Source organism: Colletotrichum scovillei (assembly GCF_011075155.1).
Source record: "Colletotrichum scovillei strain TJNH1 chromosome Unknown Contig00008, whole genome shotgun sequence".
In the NCBI taxonomy this organism is placed as follows: domain Eukaryota; kingdom Fungi; phylum Ascomycota; class Sordariomycetes; order Glomerellales; family Glomerellaceae; genus Colletotrichum; species Colletotrichum scovillei.
Genome location: NW_023336266.1, coordinates 1,634,339 through 1,648,965, shown reverse-complemented (window position 1 = coordinate 1,648,965; position 14,627 = coordinate 1,634,339). Strand labels below are relative to the sequence as shown.

The 14,627-nt window shown below is 52.7% G+C and overlaps 5 protein-coding genes across 5 annotated transcripts; 1 reads left to right on the top strand and 4 right to left on the bottom strand.

Annotated features, from left to right (window-relative positions):
* Window positions 1-1,386: 1,386 nt before the first annotated feature.
* Window positions 1,387-3,638, bottom strand: HER10_EVM0007127 (uncharacterized protein). Its single transcript, XM_035476693.1, has one exon. The coding sequence runs from the start codon at window positions 3,515-3,517 to the stop codon at window positions 2,516-2,518; it is 1,002 nt and encodes a 333-aa protein (XP_035330768.1). The 5' UTR covers window positions 3,518-3,638; the 3' UTR covers window positions 1,387-2,515.
* Window positions 3,639-3,848: 210 nt separating this feature from the next.
* HER10_EVM0010371 (alcohol dehydrogenase GroES-like domain-containing protein) lies at window positions 3,849-5,964 on the bottom strand. Its single transcript, XM_035479834.1, has 2 exons — window positions 5,523-5,964; window positions 3,849-5,409 (listed from the first exon to the last, which is right to left on the bottom strand). Exons 1-2 carry the CDS (start codon window positions 5,681-5,683, stop codon window positions 4,008-4,010), a joined length of 1,563 nt encoding a protein of 520 aa, XP_035330941.1. The 5' UTR covers window positions 5,684-5,964; the 3' UTR covers window positions 3,849-4,007.
* A 1,932-nt stretch (window positions 5,965-7,896) lies between these two features.
* HER10_EVM0003163 (uncharacterized protein) lies at window positions 7,897-8,562 on the top strand (the record flags this gene model as incomplete). The annotated part of the gene is made up of 1 exon (XM_035472848.1): window positions 7,897-8,562. The coding sequence occupies one exon, from the start codon at window positions 7,897-7,899 to the stop codon at window positions 8,560-8,562; it is 666 nt and encodes a 221-aa protein (XP_035330526.1).
* A 528-nt stretch (window positions 8,563-9,090) lies between these two features.
* HER10_EVM0000818 (allergen) lies at window positions 9,091-11,035 on the bottom strand. Its single transcript, XM_035470586.1, has 3 exons — window positions 10,600-11,035; window positions 9,367-10,543; window positions 9,091-9,314 (listed from the first exon to the last, which is right to left on the bottom strand). The coding sequence occupies exons 1-3, from the start codon at window positions 10,803-10,805 to the stop codon at window positions 9,147-9,149; spliced, it is 1,551 nt and encodes a 516-aa protein (XP_035330379.1). The 5' UTR covers window positions 10,806-11,035; the 3' UTR covers window positions 9,091-9,146.
* A 1,844-nt stretch (window positions 11,036-12,879) lies between these two features.
* Window positions 12,880-14,559, bottom strand: HER10_EVM0010310 (uncharacterized protein; the record flags this gene model as incomplete). Its single annotated transcript, XM_035479774.1, has 1 exon — window positions 12,880-14,559. Exon 1 carries the CDS (start codon window positions 14,497-14,499, stop codon window positions 12,880-12,882), a length of 1,620 nt encoding a protein of 539 aa, XP_035330935.1. The 5' UTR covers window positions 14,500-14,559.
* Between the last annotated feature and the right edge of the window lie 68 nt (window positions 14,560-14,627).

Here is a 14,627-nt window from a genome sequence, read left to right as displayed (position 1 = left end):
GAGCAGGCATTACTCCTGTTGTTTGCTCTGTCAGTCAAAGGAAGGCCCCTCCAGCCGCGGTTTGAGAGTCGGTGTGCAGTCGGCGGGGGATTACACGGCTAAGGGACCAAGGTAAGACAAAAGAGACGGGATGGGGAAGACGGGAAAACGGAAGAAGTTACAGTGCAGGATACCTAGGTATGCATACACAACTTGCCCGCCTACGAGGTACACACAGAAAAGGGGACGAAGAACCCAAGGTAAAATGCAGGAATCCAATGGCTCTCGGCAAAATCCCATCTGGCAAGTGAACGGAAAGAATGGAAGGTGTCTGGCTGCGCCTGCCGCCGCCTCGTTATGCGGGCCGCTGCGGCCGTCATTGCATCCCGTCAATTGACTCCAGCGAAGTAGGTACGCAGTACTTACCTTAGGTACCTGTACTCTCCCCATCTAAGGTAAGAGGGCACTCACCGTTACTGCGCGTTGCCCCGATGCTTTCCATTTTTCTACTGCGTAGAGTACGTTCCCCAAATTTCTTCCTTCTTTGCAAGCCCAGCCTTCCCATTCGGGTCCCATTCGGGTCCCATTCGGGTCTTCCCAAAGACGGGCCGCGCTTTCTTTCTTGCAACTTTTTCTGTGATTGGACAGTTGCTGAAGAAAGCGCGCCTTGATCTCGGAAAGAACTCCTCTAGAGCGAACCTACCTCCAATGATATCTTTCTGCCTAGGAACTTATTTTTTAATTGGCAAGCGCCACTGCTTTTTTGTTTGGCCCCGGCACCACCCGCTCGGCTCACTCGGCCGCCGTTGTTCCGACACGGACTTTGGTGAGGATTCAGTGCCCCGCCATGTCACCTCCATCACTCCCTGCTTGCCATGCCTGAGTCCGCAAGTCAATCCCGAGCTTCCATCTTGAGTGATGCACTGCCTTGGAGGTACGGGGATAGGTCTGACCTAGCTTCCCCTGCCATTCCTCCTGTCAGTCATCGCCCGATGTGACTGGCACGCCGCATAGTCACCAGTCATAACGCCTATTCTTCGATTCTTACTCGGTCGGTCAATGTTGTCAATGTTCAACAGTAGTACTCAACTTTCCCGACCAACAGATGGGCACAGCAGCGTTGGTACGTTATCGGTGTGCCCCGCGTCTTGCCGCCTCCAGTACGCCGACCTGCATGTTCCACAACATCTTCTAGAAGCCCGCCGCCATGGCTCTAACCATCAAGCCCTGCCCGCCCTGATCTCGCCGCAATTTACCTCGTTCCGCTGGGCCAACCGCAGACCGAGAGACTCTCGTCTCTATCGCGTACGTACCTGCAAGGCAACCACATCCAAGATGTGATCAGCACTCCTCAAAGCCACTTGATTGGGGACCGAGGCCACCATCTTTCCCAGTAGCTTAGTCGCTGCGACGTGGGGGGTTGGAGAAGCAAAACTCTCCAATGCAACGTCACTCGACTTCCCAGCTCCCTCACCAAAAGGACCACTCTTCCGCACCCGCTGACCACCATCACTCCGATCCTTCTCTTATTCGTCCGCCGTCTGTATTCCGTGTACTAAACCATACTGCACATCGAGAGAAGAAATCCCCGATCTGTCCGAACCATCAGACGGTTCCCCAGCATCCAGACACTATGACGCAGAGGTATTCATACAGTAGTGGGAGCACTCGGTCCCAGCTCCCAGCACCGAACATTAGGTACCTATCTATCAGAAGCTGCGGACAGAAACCCGGCTCTAGTCAGAGACCTGCCGCTACCCCTCAGTCCTCTCCATTGTCTAAGATTACCGGCAACACCTGTCTCGGGACCCCGCATCAACTGCCCTCGTGGACAGCTTACACCGCCGCCTCCCCTCCTCGGGAATTAGGGGCATTCGACGGCAGGTGCTACAGCGCTACAAGCAAAAGCGGGAGACAGCATTCAACGGCTCGTCCACTCCGCAAGGATCGAAGAACTGAAGGCGAAGGCGAAGGCGAAGGATCATTAGCCACCGGCCGTTGAACACCAACGCGTACGAGAGCTGACGTGAAGAGCCGAACGCAGCAATGGACATCGAACGCCCGCCTATTCGTCGGTGGTATCCAGCATGTTCGCTTTGCATAATCTCGCGGCGCAGCAAGTCTCCAAATCGCCGACCGAAAGCGAGCATATTTGGATACTATTCTTCAGATTATCTAACGCGGTATCTATCTATCACAGCTACAGAAGAGCAATGCCATGTTGAGAAAAAGACAACCTCATCGTACACTCCAAGACAGCGCGCCTGGGCCAACGATCTAATTTTCTGCATAACCTAATGTTGCTTACCCAGACTCTGACCCCCGGTTCCCCAGGCTCTGCCCTCCCAATACATGGGGGACAAGGCAGCCTGGATCTAGCTTGCAGCACGCTGTCGAGCCGCATCCCAAGGCAGAATGGCATTGAGATCAGAAGTGGTGGCTACTCAGGGTATCGCCGAGATATTCGTCCTACATTCGGGGTAAAGCGAGAGGATAAACATGAACATTTCGCCCTCGCGATCATCACATCGAGCTGCTACTGCACCGCATTTGCTGGCGGACTGTCCACTGGGTGACTCTTCCAGTCCCATATTGACCCGTTCAGGGCTGCCATCTTGACCCAGTCGCAGCACAAGTCGGTCGCATTTTCATCCCCATAGAAAGAAGTTGGGATATCGTATTTCTCGATGGCTAGCATTCCCTCGGGGTCGTACTCGTCCCATCTTGTCGTCTCTATTTCCGGCAGGTCGCTTTCCACATCGGCAAGCACAATCTTGATCTTCCGGGGCGTCAAGTGATCATAGCTGTTCAGCATATGGTAGTAGTCGTCTTTAACGTTGATCCGTGGCGGAACTAGTGGTCGCGCGAGAACGACTTGCTCGAGCTGGGCCGTGTTTGCTATGTCATACCAGAGCCAGTGGCTCGACATGGGTGCGTTGAATAACACGACGCGCCTCAGGTTAGGCCACAGGCTCCAGCAGTTGACGGTAAAAGTCTGTTGCATAAAAGTCAGAGCCGGATAGTCCCGTAAACAGATGAGCTCCTCCAGCTTGGATAGCCGTTGGAACCCGTCCGTCAAAGTCGGCCTGACATCGAGGTGGTCATCGTATCCAGACAAGGTCCCGAACGGCATGTCGACGATAAGGCGCTTGAGGGTGTCGCAAACCTCGCAAAAGAGCTCGCGCACCCACATAGCCGTCGGTTTATCATCTAGCGACTTTCCAAAGGGACTGAGGTAAAGGGAGGTGATGCATTTGAGTGATAGGGTCGGGGGGAGACTTCTAGGCGACGGCGAGAAGAGACTCAGCAGAAGTAAGCTGAGGCGGCTTGTCGAGTCGATATGCATGCATCGCTTGCGGAGCAGTCGGGTACTGAAGTCATATGTTGAGCGGGAGACGCGACTAAAGGATATCAGGGCTTTCGTTGCACTATGGGACGCAGGCAAGATTGACGATTCATTCGGTGGGAGAAGACTCTCGATGATGTTCAAGATGAGTTCCAGCGGTAACCGCTGACGCTCAACCTGAGAAGAAGACATTTGCAGAAAGCAAAGGGGAAAAAAGGCACGTAGGTTTTGCAGATCTGGCCGAGGTCCGGTCACGCAACAAGCGGCCGGGAGACTCTTATCTGATGAGCTTAATTGACGGAAACACACTGACGACAAAGACGGATGTTGGGAGGAATGAGGGGAGACGCAAGCAGACACGCACGGGAGCCAGGCACCAGGTCAAGCTCGGTGAGGGGTGGCTGACCCCGGGTAGCCCCCGCTTTTCCTCGTAGCGCCCAATCCGGGGCCACTTCAGTCCGCTTCACCGAGGTCGGGCTTCGAAATTCACATACTCCCTGAGAATCCTCCCATTGTCAATGAACATATTTGCAATCTCTATTTTTAACCATTTCTACTTCGCCCGTTGACTGCCTCGATAGGTTGATAATCCAGCATTCTGGCTTGATCAGACCCCCACTATGTAAACCCTATCGTTTGTATCATCATTCAATCAAATCGGATGCTACTCCATCAATGCTCGTCATGACAGGCCATTTTCGACCGCAATTTCCGCTGACTTGGGCTGCCACAGGGAGTTTCTTCTCGGCGCCGCATTCGAACTGTCATCATTCTGCTCGTCAGGAAAGCTTCTAGGAACCGCATCGCCCGCTGGCCCGGCCTGCCATAATGTCGCGCTTCCCCTCCGCAGGCCAGTGTCGGCAAGCTTCTGGGCGGTGAACTCAGGGCTGGACGCCTGCGACGTTTCCGAGGGCTGAGGCTCTTCTTCCGCAACGCCGTCCGCCATGGGCGAATCGACCAGCGCGGGCGGCACGCTCGCCTCTCTCGTGACGTCTTCCTGCGCGGCCGCGGTCCCCTCTGGCGCGAGACTGACGACCATTCTCCCACCGCGGATCTCGCCCTTTCTCATTCGGTCGAGGCCACGGTTGATGCCCTCGAATCCTTCTTCTACACCGAGGACCTCGGGCGGGCTGACGAGGCCGCTCTCGAGCAAGCGCTCCAGCCAAGTCACGAGGGCTTCTCCCACGGCAGGGACCTCGTGGAAGACCTTGATGGGGACGGTGTGGTATGCGACTGCCTCTGGTGCCTGCTCCTTAGGCAGACCAGTCAGACCGATGAGGTGCTTGACAGTCGGCGCCGAGTTGCGAGGCGTATCCGGCGGGCTAGGCGGCGCGTTGGCATCCTGCGACGGTGTCAACGCGCGGAGCAACCAGCCGGCAGACTCCCGACCGCTGGTATCCAGCGCGAAGCGCAAGTCCTTCCCGACGTTGGCGCGGATGATGTCGATGGCGCGCGCAGGGTCGTGGCTGTCGACGAGTAAATCGGGCCGGAGAACCGTATGGTTCGACAGTCGGAGGCCGTGACGCAGCTTATCTACCACAGTAACGACCTTCAACCCCGCCAGCCGCGCGAGTTGCACAGCCAAGTTGGCTGAGGTCGACGACCCGCCCCAGATGACGACCCAGTCGCCCGCCGTGGCCCGTTCATGGTTCCCGATGCCCGAGAGACACTCTGCCCTGATATCCTGCGGCAGGCTCTCCGGCGGAACGGAGCGCAGGATCGTCAGCAGATCCGGCCCGTCGAGGACGTGGGAAAAGTCTACGCCCATGCAGACGGCCAGAGAGAGCGCGGCAGCGACGAAGGCGACGCCGAGGGTCGCGCCGGCGCGCGGGGAGACGTTGGGCGGGATGCGTGCGGCGTTGAAGTCTGAGGTGACGACGTACTCCTGGTAGGCTGCCTTGCGGAGGTCGCGGTAGTCTGTGGAGATGACGAGGACCTGGTCGCCTTCGCGGAGGCGGCTTTGGCTTTGCGTTTGGGAGGCTGTTGCTGCTGTTGTCGATGATGGTTGCGGGCGGCGGACGACGCGGCCTACGAGTTCGCGGCCTGAGATGTAGGGGAGAGTTGGGATTGCAAAATTGAAGTCGCTAATGTTTGGGGCAGTTTGTCAGTTTTGGTTACTCTCTTTCTCTCTTTGAGGCAGGCCTTCGTGAGGGCGCTGGATAAGGGAGAGTATTGGAGAGTGGGTTAAGAGACGTACGGCGCTTTCCAGTCGATCGGGTTGAGGCCGATGTGTTCCGTCTTCACCAACACTTCTTGCTCATTTTGGATCTCGGGAACCTGGTACCCCTCTGCCGTTTCGTACGGCTGCTTCGCCGCGTGGAGGATGAGGACGGTCTGCGTCGCTGGGATTTCTGCCATGGTGATCTGATGTTCTTTCAGGGTCTCGCCGTTATGATTGGCCAGAGTCTAACGGTCGTTCAGGGCGAGTAGTTCCCTCCTGGCAGGTATGGGATGGCAAAGTGGCTGTCTGCGGGCGTTGTGCGTGTCTTGGTCGTCTTGCTGCACACTGTCTCGCCTTGGGCAACGGTTCCTATCTCAGTAGATGACGCAGAATAGGAAAGTCGTAAAAGTCAGAAACTCGGAATGCAAGACCCTTGGGTAGAGAGAAAAGGGGGACGAAGGGACTTGGAGAGGAATACTCCAAATGTCACAATAGAATTGTTAAACTTTTTTTTCTTTGCATTTTCTCTCTCGTCATTTTCTCTAGCAAAAGATAAGAGCCATTTTGATTTTACACCCCCTCCCGGTATTCGGAGTCGCTTCTGGTTGTCGATCGGAATTGTCGTTCCTTTGGGTGCGCTGGGGGGGTATTACGTGCTCTCGTAGTCCCGCATTGCGTGATTCTTCCCCAAGATGGCTGCATCGCCATTGACCATTCAATCAACACCCCCCGCGAAACCCCCTCCAAATCAAAGAGCAACCCGACAAGGACCAAGGTTTCCCGATAGTGCTATGGGTTTACTCGGGGCTACGGGACTCAAACTCTCATTGATGGACGGTTAATTAACAACATTTTAGCAGCAGGCGTGGATATTTCTTGTTGGGTTGTCACAGGATTGGCAACAGTTTCTAAAAATTTCCCACGTGCGGGAGGCATTCCACCTGGCGGCAGGACCTTCCACACTTGCCTCCTGCTTGAGAGTAGTACCGATAACATTACCGAGTCGTCTACATCCGTCCAGACGTCGAAGCGCAGTTGCGGGTACCACCCGGTCCGATACGGCGATGAAGCCGAAGCTGGACCAACGACAGACCGGCCCCTCCTACACGCGCTCTCCACTACTGCCCCGCCCCCGGTCACGACATGTCGCAGGATTGTTGGCAATCCGACGTATTGATAGATAGTGCCTTTGAGCACGGCTGTCCGATATAGGCTGCTGAGTAATGCGAATGCTCGTGACTTGGGGATGCTGCGGGTTTGGTGAGATTGCGTGCTGGAGCAGAAATGCTGCGTTGACGGGACTGGGGGTTGGATGGTTATTTGAGAGTGCAAGAGCGCTTTGTTGAAGCCCAGTCTGCTGTATCATGGTTGATCGGATTCCTAAGTGGATCTTGTTAAGGGGTACTTGTTAGTTGATGTCGTGCAAGCTTCCGTCCTAAATATTCCCCTCAAGTCTTCGAGTCTTAAGGTAGACTTGGGAAATTCGATAGAGTATGTTTACGTGTAACTTTGACTGGCAGAGCAAACTGAAACTTGGAGAGATACATCTGATAATCTCCGAGTAATTCTAGGATGGCTGTCTTGAAGTTGCGAAGCGCTGTTGCTAGGGCGTCATGTGTCCATATCAGTTGAACTGTCTTGAAGAGAATCAAGGCGTAATTAATGTAGTAAGTTGTGGAGTGCATTTTAAGGACAAGCTGATATTAAGTACACGTCCTGCTTTAACAGACGATCTGAAGCACTTCTTGAATGCGGTGTGGCAAAGTTTCGCAGATAAGCTGTGTTTATCCCAGATATAATATAGATGATTTGAGAATTCCAGGTAGGCAAGTTGGAAAAAGACCGACCGATGTTGCTTTCACGATTTTCGGCCCCAAAAGGTCAAATATTCCCTTTCGTCATTTAGTCTTTGAAATTGACGAAGTTTCAGCGGCAAAATCATGGTGATACTGGAGGCCGCCTTTTCTTACTCAAAAATAGCTGTATTCCACCAATCCCGCCAACAACGCCAAGATACTTCGGCCTCTTTAAAACACCGCTGGAGAGAAAGATATCAAGCGCTAAGATTGATTTTTTTTCTAAGATAAAAAAAGCCTCTCGATTAATTAAACATTCAATCAATTAATTCAGAAACCACGTGAGAATTTCGTGGTTGGCCAATGAAGCTATTCCAGCAAAATTCCCGCTTACGTAATCACTCGATGCGACCCTGAAAGCACGGATGGTCCCTGGACCCTTGAAGATATCTTGTTTCTTAAGTTTCCAACTTTGCCAACTTTCCTGACATAATGCCTAAGGCCGTGTGAGAACTCGTCGCAACTTCGACCTTGAAAATATGACGTACAAGTTCATGGACGGGCAATTTTTAGCCTCATGACATTCGAGATCGCAACACATTCTGCAAATTTTCATGGACAACTTGCAAGTTGCGGATGACGCTAATGGAGGACTCTCCAGTATCACAGAAGTCCACATCGACCCCGATGGAGACCTCACTTTGCGGGCGGGGCAGCAGACAGACAAGCCCGAAAGGCTATTCCACGTCTGCGCCAGCGCCTTGCGACGTTCATCGCAGGTCTGGAAGAAGATGCTCTTCGGTCCATTCAAAGAATCTAAGCCTGCGTTTGGGCCATGGGTGGTGAACCTCCCCGAAGACGACCCCGAGGCTCTGGAGATAATCCTCAACATCATCCACGCGAACTTCCCCTTGGTCCCGAATACACCTGACCTGTTTGAGCTTTATGAGATTTTTCAGATGGCCAACAAGTACGACATGATTCCGGCTCTGAAGCCTTGGGCTGTTTCTTGGTTGCACGTGGCGGAGAATTGCCAAAAGGGTACGGATCGCTTTGAAGGCCGAGAGAGGGCGGCATTGTCCTATGTGGCATGGGAGCTGGGGCAGGTTGAGCTGCACAGGCAGATGGTCAAGGAATTGATTATGTATTCCTCGCTTAGCGAAGACGAACGCATGATCAGCCAGAAGGTGTTGTTGGATGAAGTTGGTCCTATCGGCCCACCCGGTCTACTTGGTAACATCCATGACTGCTTTACCCCTTGGATTTGCTGCTGTGCTTGAAGGGTTTGCTAACAGAAGTTTGTAGAGATTCTCCACAGACAGCGAGAAGACATCATCAATACCCTGCCACTCCAAATCAACTCCGTCATCAGAGAACTCATGTTTAACGACGGGTGCTGTGTTGATAAGAGAGCCACCCGTGAGGACAAGAAGCATTGCAACTTCATCATCTTAGGCAGCTTGATGAGAGGCATGGGCGACACAAGTGGTGGTGTTGGGTTGGAATTGAAGTGTGATCGGATGGAAGCTGTGGCAAGCTTTGTGGATCGCATCTGGCGCATTGCGGACGAGATATGTTTTCATGATGAGCATACTACTCGATGCAACCCGGGCCCGAAAATTCAATTCACATTGAACAAGGTTACCAAGGGGCGTATAGTTAAGCTGACGAAGAGCAGTATTCAAAAAATGGAACACAGACGTGAGGAACTCGGATTGGGACCAGAAGGGGCAAGAGGCGAAATTTCATAACACTTGGAAGCATTGGACCGTTATTTAAGATGCAAACAATCATTGTATTATTATGATCAAACCTATTAATCCATATGACTAACTAAAGAAACGCTGAGAATATCATCATGCATTTAGCTCATAATGCCCTTGTGGCCGTCACCATCAGCATCCTTGAAGGGGTTCAGCTTGTCAACAAGCGAAATCTTCTTTCCAGTGGCATCGTGCGTGGCGTGATCTGTGGTCGAGGCCTTGCCAGCGCCACTCTGGCTGGTGCTGGTGCCAGTTGAGCCGAAGCGAGGCTAAAAACATGGTTAGAACCTTGAGTGGACAAGATCATGATGCCAAACTTACTTCAGACTTGTTCAGACCTGAGCTGCCGTGGGTTGCAGTGGTAGGGCTGCCAGAAGTGGTGTAGTTGCTACCAGAAGTCTGGGTACCGGTAGGATGAGTCCCGTGCATTATACCTTGGGCGGTGCTGATGGACTTGTCACCTACAGTTTGGTTGTGGGCGATGTTATCGCGGCCAGTAGTCTGGTTGTGAGCCAGATTGCCAGTTCCGGTCGTGTTGTTGGCTCGAGTGTTAGCAGCTTGAGCCGCAGCAAGGCTGTCGGTGCCGTGCGTACCAGTGGTGCTGTGGGAACCGAGAGGGTTGTGAGTGCCAGTGGTGTTGTGAGTACCGGTTGTGGTGTGGGTGGTGTTGTTGTTGTGACCGTGATGGGTGGCAGCACCGGCGGCGGCAGCGCCGGCAGCAGCGGTAGCAGCCCCGGATCCGGAGTGAGTGTTGTGCTGGTTGACACGCTGGCTCTCAAGACCAGTGTGGCCAAGGCCGCGGTCGTTCACGCCGTGAGTGGCAGTCTCGTTGTTGTGGTGCTTGTGAGCAGCCAATGCAGCTCCTCCTGCGGCAGCGGTGCCGGCAGCAGCGGTGCCCTTGCCGGGGCCAGAGTGATGATGGCTGTCGACACCACGCTCGTGCTCGTTCTTGTGCTCGTGGTGCTTGTGAGCGGCAACTGCAGCACCGCCAGCGGCAGCAGTGCCGACGGCTGCCTTGCCGGCGCCGTGACTGTGATCATGGCTGTGGCCAACTCCCGACTGGTGAGTGTTGCCAAGCTCCTTGTGGTACTTATCGGGGCAACCCTCAAATTCGTCGTAGCGGTGGTGACGAGGGCCGTCGGTAAGGCTTCCCTTCTCCCTGGTGAACTCTTCGAGAGTCTTTACGGGAAGAGTGGTAGCCTCGTGGTGGATAGGCTTGGCGTGGTGCGTTTCGTGAATAGGAATCGTGGTGTGAACAATATGAGGCTGGATGGTATCCTTCTGAATAACAGGCTGAATGTGCTCGTGAATGTGGTGGTGCACTCTCTCGCCAGTGACGACGGGGGCAGTGGTCGAAGTGTGGGTGGTCTCGTGTGTAGTAGAAGTATCCTTGAACTTTGCGTGTTCCCGATCAAGAGTGTCCTTGGTTTCTCTCTCGTTTCCGTGGTCAAAAGTCTTGTGTGCGACGGGGACAATGTTGTGGTGGTGCTTCTCGGGACTGGCAATTGATTCGGTTAATCGAAAATTATATACACTGCAGTGAAAATTGCTTACAGAGTCTCCTGGTGCTTAACAGGCTGAATAGTAGTGTGGTGGTGATCTTGGTGAACCTCCTTGTCGACGGCTGTGGTCACCTCCTCGTGACGATGGGGACGAATTTGCTCCTCGGTAACAGCTCTGTTTACATCTTCATCGACACTGGTCTTGTGGTGACCATCCTTGGAGATGAAGCTAGAAACGGCTTGCTTGGCTCTATCCATGTTTGCAGTTGGTGTTGATGTTGCTTGATTATTGGTTGAGTTGTTGTGAGTGAATTGTGCTCCAAGAAGGTTCTGGGGATGATGAAGTTGCCGTATATATACATCAAGTTGATCAATCTTCACTAACCTTCAGACATCGAGAAAGCATCTGAAAATCGCATAGTCCTCACCAAAGAAACAAAAACGTCATGGGACATTGAACTTCAGCTGTCCTAGTACTAACGTCGCGTAGAGATTCGCTGAATCTCGAATTCCTTCTCCATCGGCGACTGGAATTCCCGTCAAAAGCGGCCAAAGCTAGGAATCCGATGCAATACGTCATTCAGAGATCATGATGAGCCTGGACTCATCGAAAACAAACGCCTCAAGGTTTGTGCCGAAGAGCTAAACGTTGAGTCGGATCATCTGGGGAAGCTGAAATTCGGAGCTACTATTCTGCCACTGACGAGGGTGATGAGCGACTGAGCTGGACAGTCTTGGCATGGCGCCTAGCGGTGGATAACATCCAATGTTATCGGAGGAATGAGTCCTGTGAGTTAAGCCTCATTAGTGCGATCCGTTGGGCCCCGTTCGACGGAAGAAGGCTTGATCTCAGTTCTCAGGAATCCCGGCGTGGTGGCGCAGACAGGTGTGTCTTGACTAGTCTTGCGCTAGGCTTGGGTAGCTCCAGATGTACGGCGTCATTATGGATGCGGCTATGGCCCGCGTCGTCGGAAATGGATAGTACAGTGGGAATTCCTCACGACGATCGCGGGGTAGAGCGAATAATCGAGAGTCAACAAAGCTTAGAGCAGTTGACCTGTCAATATTTTGAACATTTGCGCGTGTCAAGGTTCCCAAATTGGCTCTTGCGGTAAGTGAATTCTCCGAGAATTGCAATGATGAGCATTCGCATTGCATACCTATTAGGCAAGGAGTGAGAAGCGGAGCAGGATCCGTTGGAAGTCAAGTTGAAGGCAAGCAAACTTTGGTCATCGGCATTTCCCTCGGCGGCATCGGGGGTAGATCAGCGATGCGTTTCCTTCCCGTGTCTCTTTGCAGACCACTGGCGTCTACTACTACACGCATTGGGTTGAATAGTCTACACAAGCTCTGGAAACTATGATCCGTACCAATCATGTACCCTAAGAATGAGTAGCTTCATTTCTGCTTTTGTTGATGTAATGTAGAATGTTGCGTCTGTGACCGCAGCAGTCTCCACCATTGGGATTCGGGATATGATCGAAAGACTACTAAGATTCAGAACGAATCCATTCTAGGACGCTTTGAAATCAAGCCACCGCATGACGAAATAATTGCATCTCCCTATGCTGACCTGACAAGTCCGAGTACCGCTGGCTGGTGTCTGCATATTGTATACATAGCGCACGCACTCGTGCCGCATCTGTGGCTGGTCTGGTGGCTGAACGTGATGTTGGGCCGATGGCCATTATTAGATGTCCACCATAGCTGTGCATATGGTTGGCAAAGACGATCTTGACTTTTTTTCTGAATCAAACACGAATAGATTGAACTCAGACCTCTCAAATGCAGATAAAGATTTGCTTGGAAATCGATACTGTCCGACGCCATTCCGAGAGAAAACGGATTAACATATTTATGATATTGTGAGAAACTCTTAGACTGTTGTAGCAGCACACGTATTCTCGGAAGAGTGGTTCAATACGACAGGAGCCCGGCATCTCGATCGAGTTCGAGCTCGGAAGTCTGAATAAGGCTTGGTGTAACGCTGACGGACCCCTCTCTCTGTTGTAAGGGTGGGGGTCTGGGTTGGTTCACGGCCAAGCAGAAATCCCGAACTTCGAGCTAGCGAGCATGGGATGCTAGATCTAGAAAGAATGTTGCAACAGGCGTAATCGTTTTCAGACACGAAGGATGGAAAGCCACTAAGCCTGCATCACGCGTGAGTCTCCAACATGCGTCAAGACACCTCGATCATCGATGTTGCGTTGTAAGATGCAGCTAACTCGGGGCGTCCGAGCGGCGGCCACCTGGGTCGAGGCTAAACTGCACGTGGACAGAACATGGCGATGTAAAGCCGTTTGATCGGGCACATGGAGTATCTTCTAGATCTCTAGTCGAGAACTTCCTCATAACCCTGCTCCTCAAGAATGTCAGCTGGAGCTATGTTTCTGTCCACGTTCATCAGGAGGCAGTAGTTAGCCTTATTATACAGCATATCCAAATGCTTATAACTCCCGCCCAAAGTTGTCCCAACTATCCTTACAATCTCCATCAAGATATCGATCGGACCGACATGCATAGCGGACCATTGATTCGTGGCTGGACCGAGAGATATTAGGTCTGCTAGTGAGCATCCTACATCAAACACCTTCTCCAGTATGCCAACACCGTTGGCTTCAAAGGCTTTAGTTGGTAGCAGCCGTGATATAAGCACCACATCGCGGGCTACGGCGGTAGGGTAGCTCAGTGACATGCTGTCCTCGCTATCAGTGATAGATAGGAGCGTCTTGGACACGCATAGCTTCCACACAATGACCTTGAGCCATTGCCTTGAGATCAAGAGGTCGGCTTGCTGCATCTCGGAGTAGTTTGAGACACTTGGGATCGCGTACTTCAGGACGGTTTGTAGTTTCGAGAGATGTTCTGGGTCTGTTGCTTGCGAAGACGGTGTTGTGGATGGCGTAGACGAGTTCCAGGTTGCTATGAAGTCGGTGTCAAAGTGCCGGAAAAGGGAGATGAGATCAAGGAATCCGGGTAGAATCGCGGCATCTGAGCTTAGAGGGTCAACGATGGGTAGGCCCAGGCTGCTCTGCAGTGTCAGCGGCCTGTGCCTTTGCAGCGCATATGCTCTTTCAGTGATGAACAGAACCCAAAACATGTGTCGAGCATACGTCGCCAGGACCGGATCATTAATGTCGCTGTACGTCGCTTCTTCATGTAGGCGTAGCGTCTGCAAAATGGTGATTGACTCTCGGAGATAGAACCATGCAGCGTTATCGTTGTCCATGCAGAAAAAGGCCGAGAATAGGAAGAAGGAGGTTTGAGCATGAAGTAAGGACTGGTGCTCGGCGAGATCGCATTGGCGTCTAGCTCGAAGAGTTTCTGAGATGAGAAATTCGGTTGTTGGAAGAATAGGCGCAGGCACTTCGGTCGACGTGTTTGATGGCGGGTCGGGTGGCTGTAGGATCTCGGGCGAGAGGGATATGACAGCTGAGCAAGCTGTCATGAGCCCATATTTCTCGGGTGAGACAGAGAGATCGCGTATACATTCTTCGACTTGTTGTCGATGTAAGATTGGTGTAAGTGGGTATTTGTGTCTGAAGAAGGCATCGAGACACCACTGTATGATATCAGTCGATACTAGGGGCGAGGCTTGAAAGCTGGGGTCCCTCGGAGTCGCAGTCTGTGTCGGTGATGGTGGCGTGACTGCATGTGGTGATCTGCGCGCCTGGGACTCGTATCCGGCTTCTCTTGAATCTGGGTTCACGGCAAAGGACGTAGACTGTTGTGGATTGATCTGTCGCCGTTGAATAGTTTTCCGTGCATGGCGGGGACCTTTCGGCCCTGTCTTCTTCGGAACCGCAACATAGGTACACTCCAATATTGTCTCCTGGCAGTTTGCACAGGGCCAGCACCCGTCGCAGCGGATTTTACGCGAGTGACATGGATCACAAGCCTGTCGAACCTTGGGTAGCCTCTTAGAGTAACGAATGTTGGTTTCTTGGGACATGATACGTATTAATAGGAGATAGATCGTGAAGAGGCGAAGATCAGAAAAGCGTCATGCAGGATGGATGAAGGTTGGGGTAGGGGGTTACTTCGCGTTGCGGGCAGAAGTTCTCCAGGTTTATGGTAAGA

Coding starts and splice junctions, on each gene's coding strand:
- HER10_EVM0007127 (XM_035476693.1), bottom strand. CDS start 3,517: ATGTCTTCTTCTCAGGTTGAGCGTCAGCGGTTACCGCTGGAACTCATC.
- HER10_EVM0010371 (XM_035479834.1), bottom strand. CDS start 5,683: ATGGCAGAAATCCCAGCGACGCAGACCGTCCTCATCCTCCACGCGGCG. Junction 5,410..5,522: donor CCGATCGACTGGAAAGCGCC/GTACGTCTCTTA, acceptor CCCAAACATTAG/CGACTTCAATTTTGCAATCC.
- HER10_EVM0000818 (XM_035470586.1), bottom strand. CDS start 10,805: ATGGATAGAGCCAAGCAAGCCGTTTCTAGCTTCATCTCCAAGGATGGT. Junction 10,544..10,599: donor GTTAAGCACCAGGAGACTCT/GTAAGCAATTTT, acceptor ATCAATTGCCAG/TCCCGAGAAGCACCACCACA. Junction 9,315..9,366: donor CAGGTCTGAACAAGTCTGAA/GTAAGTTTGGCA, acceptor CCATGTTTTTAG/CCTCGCTTCGGCTCAACTGG.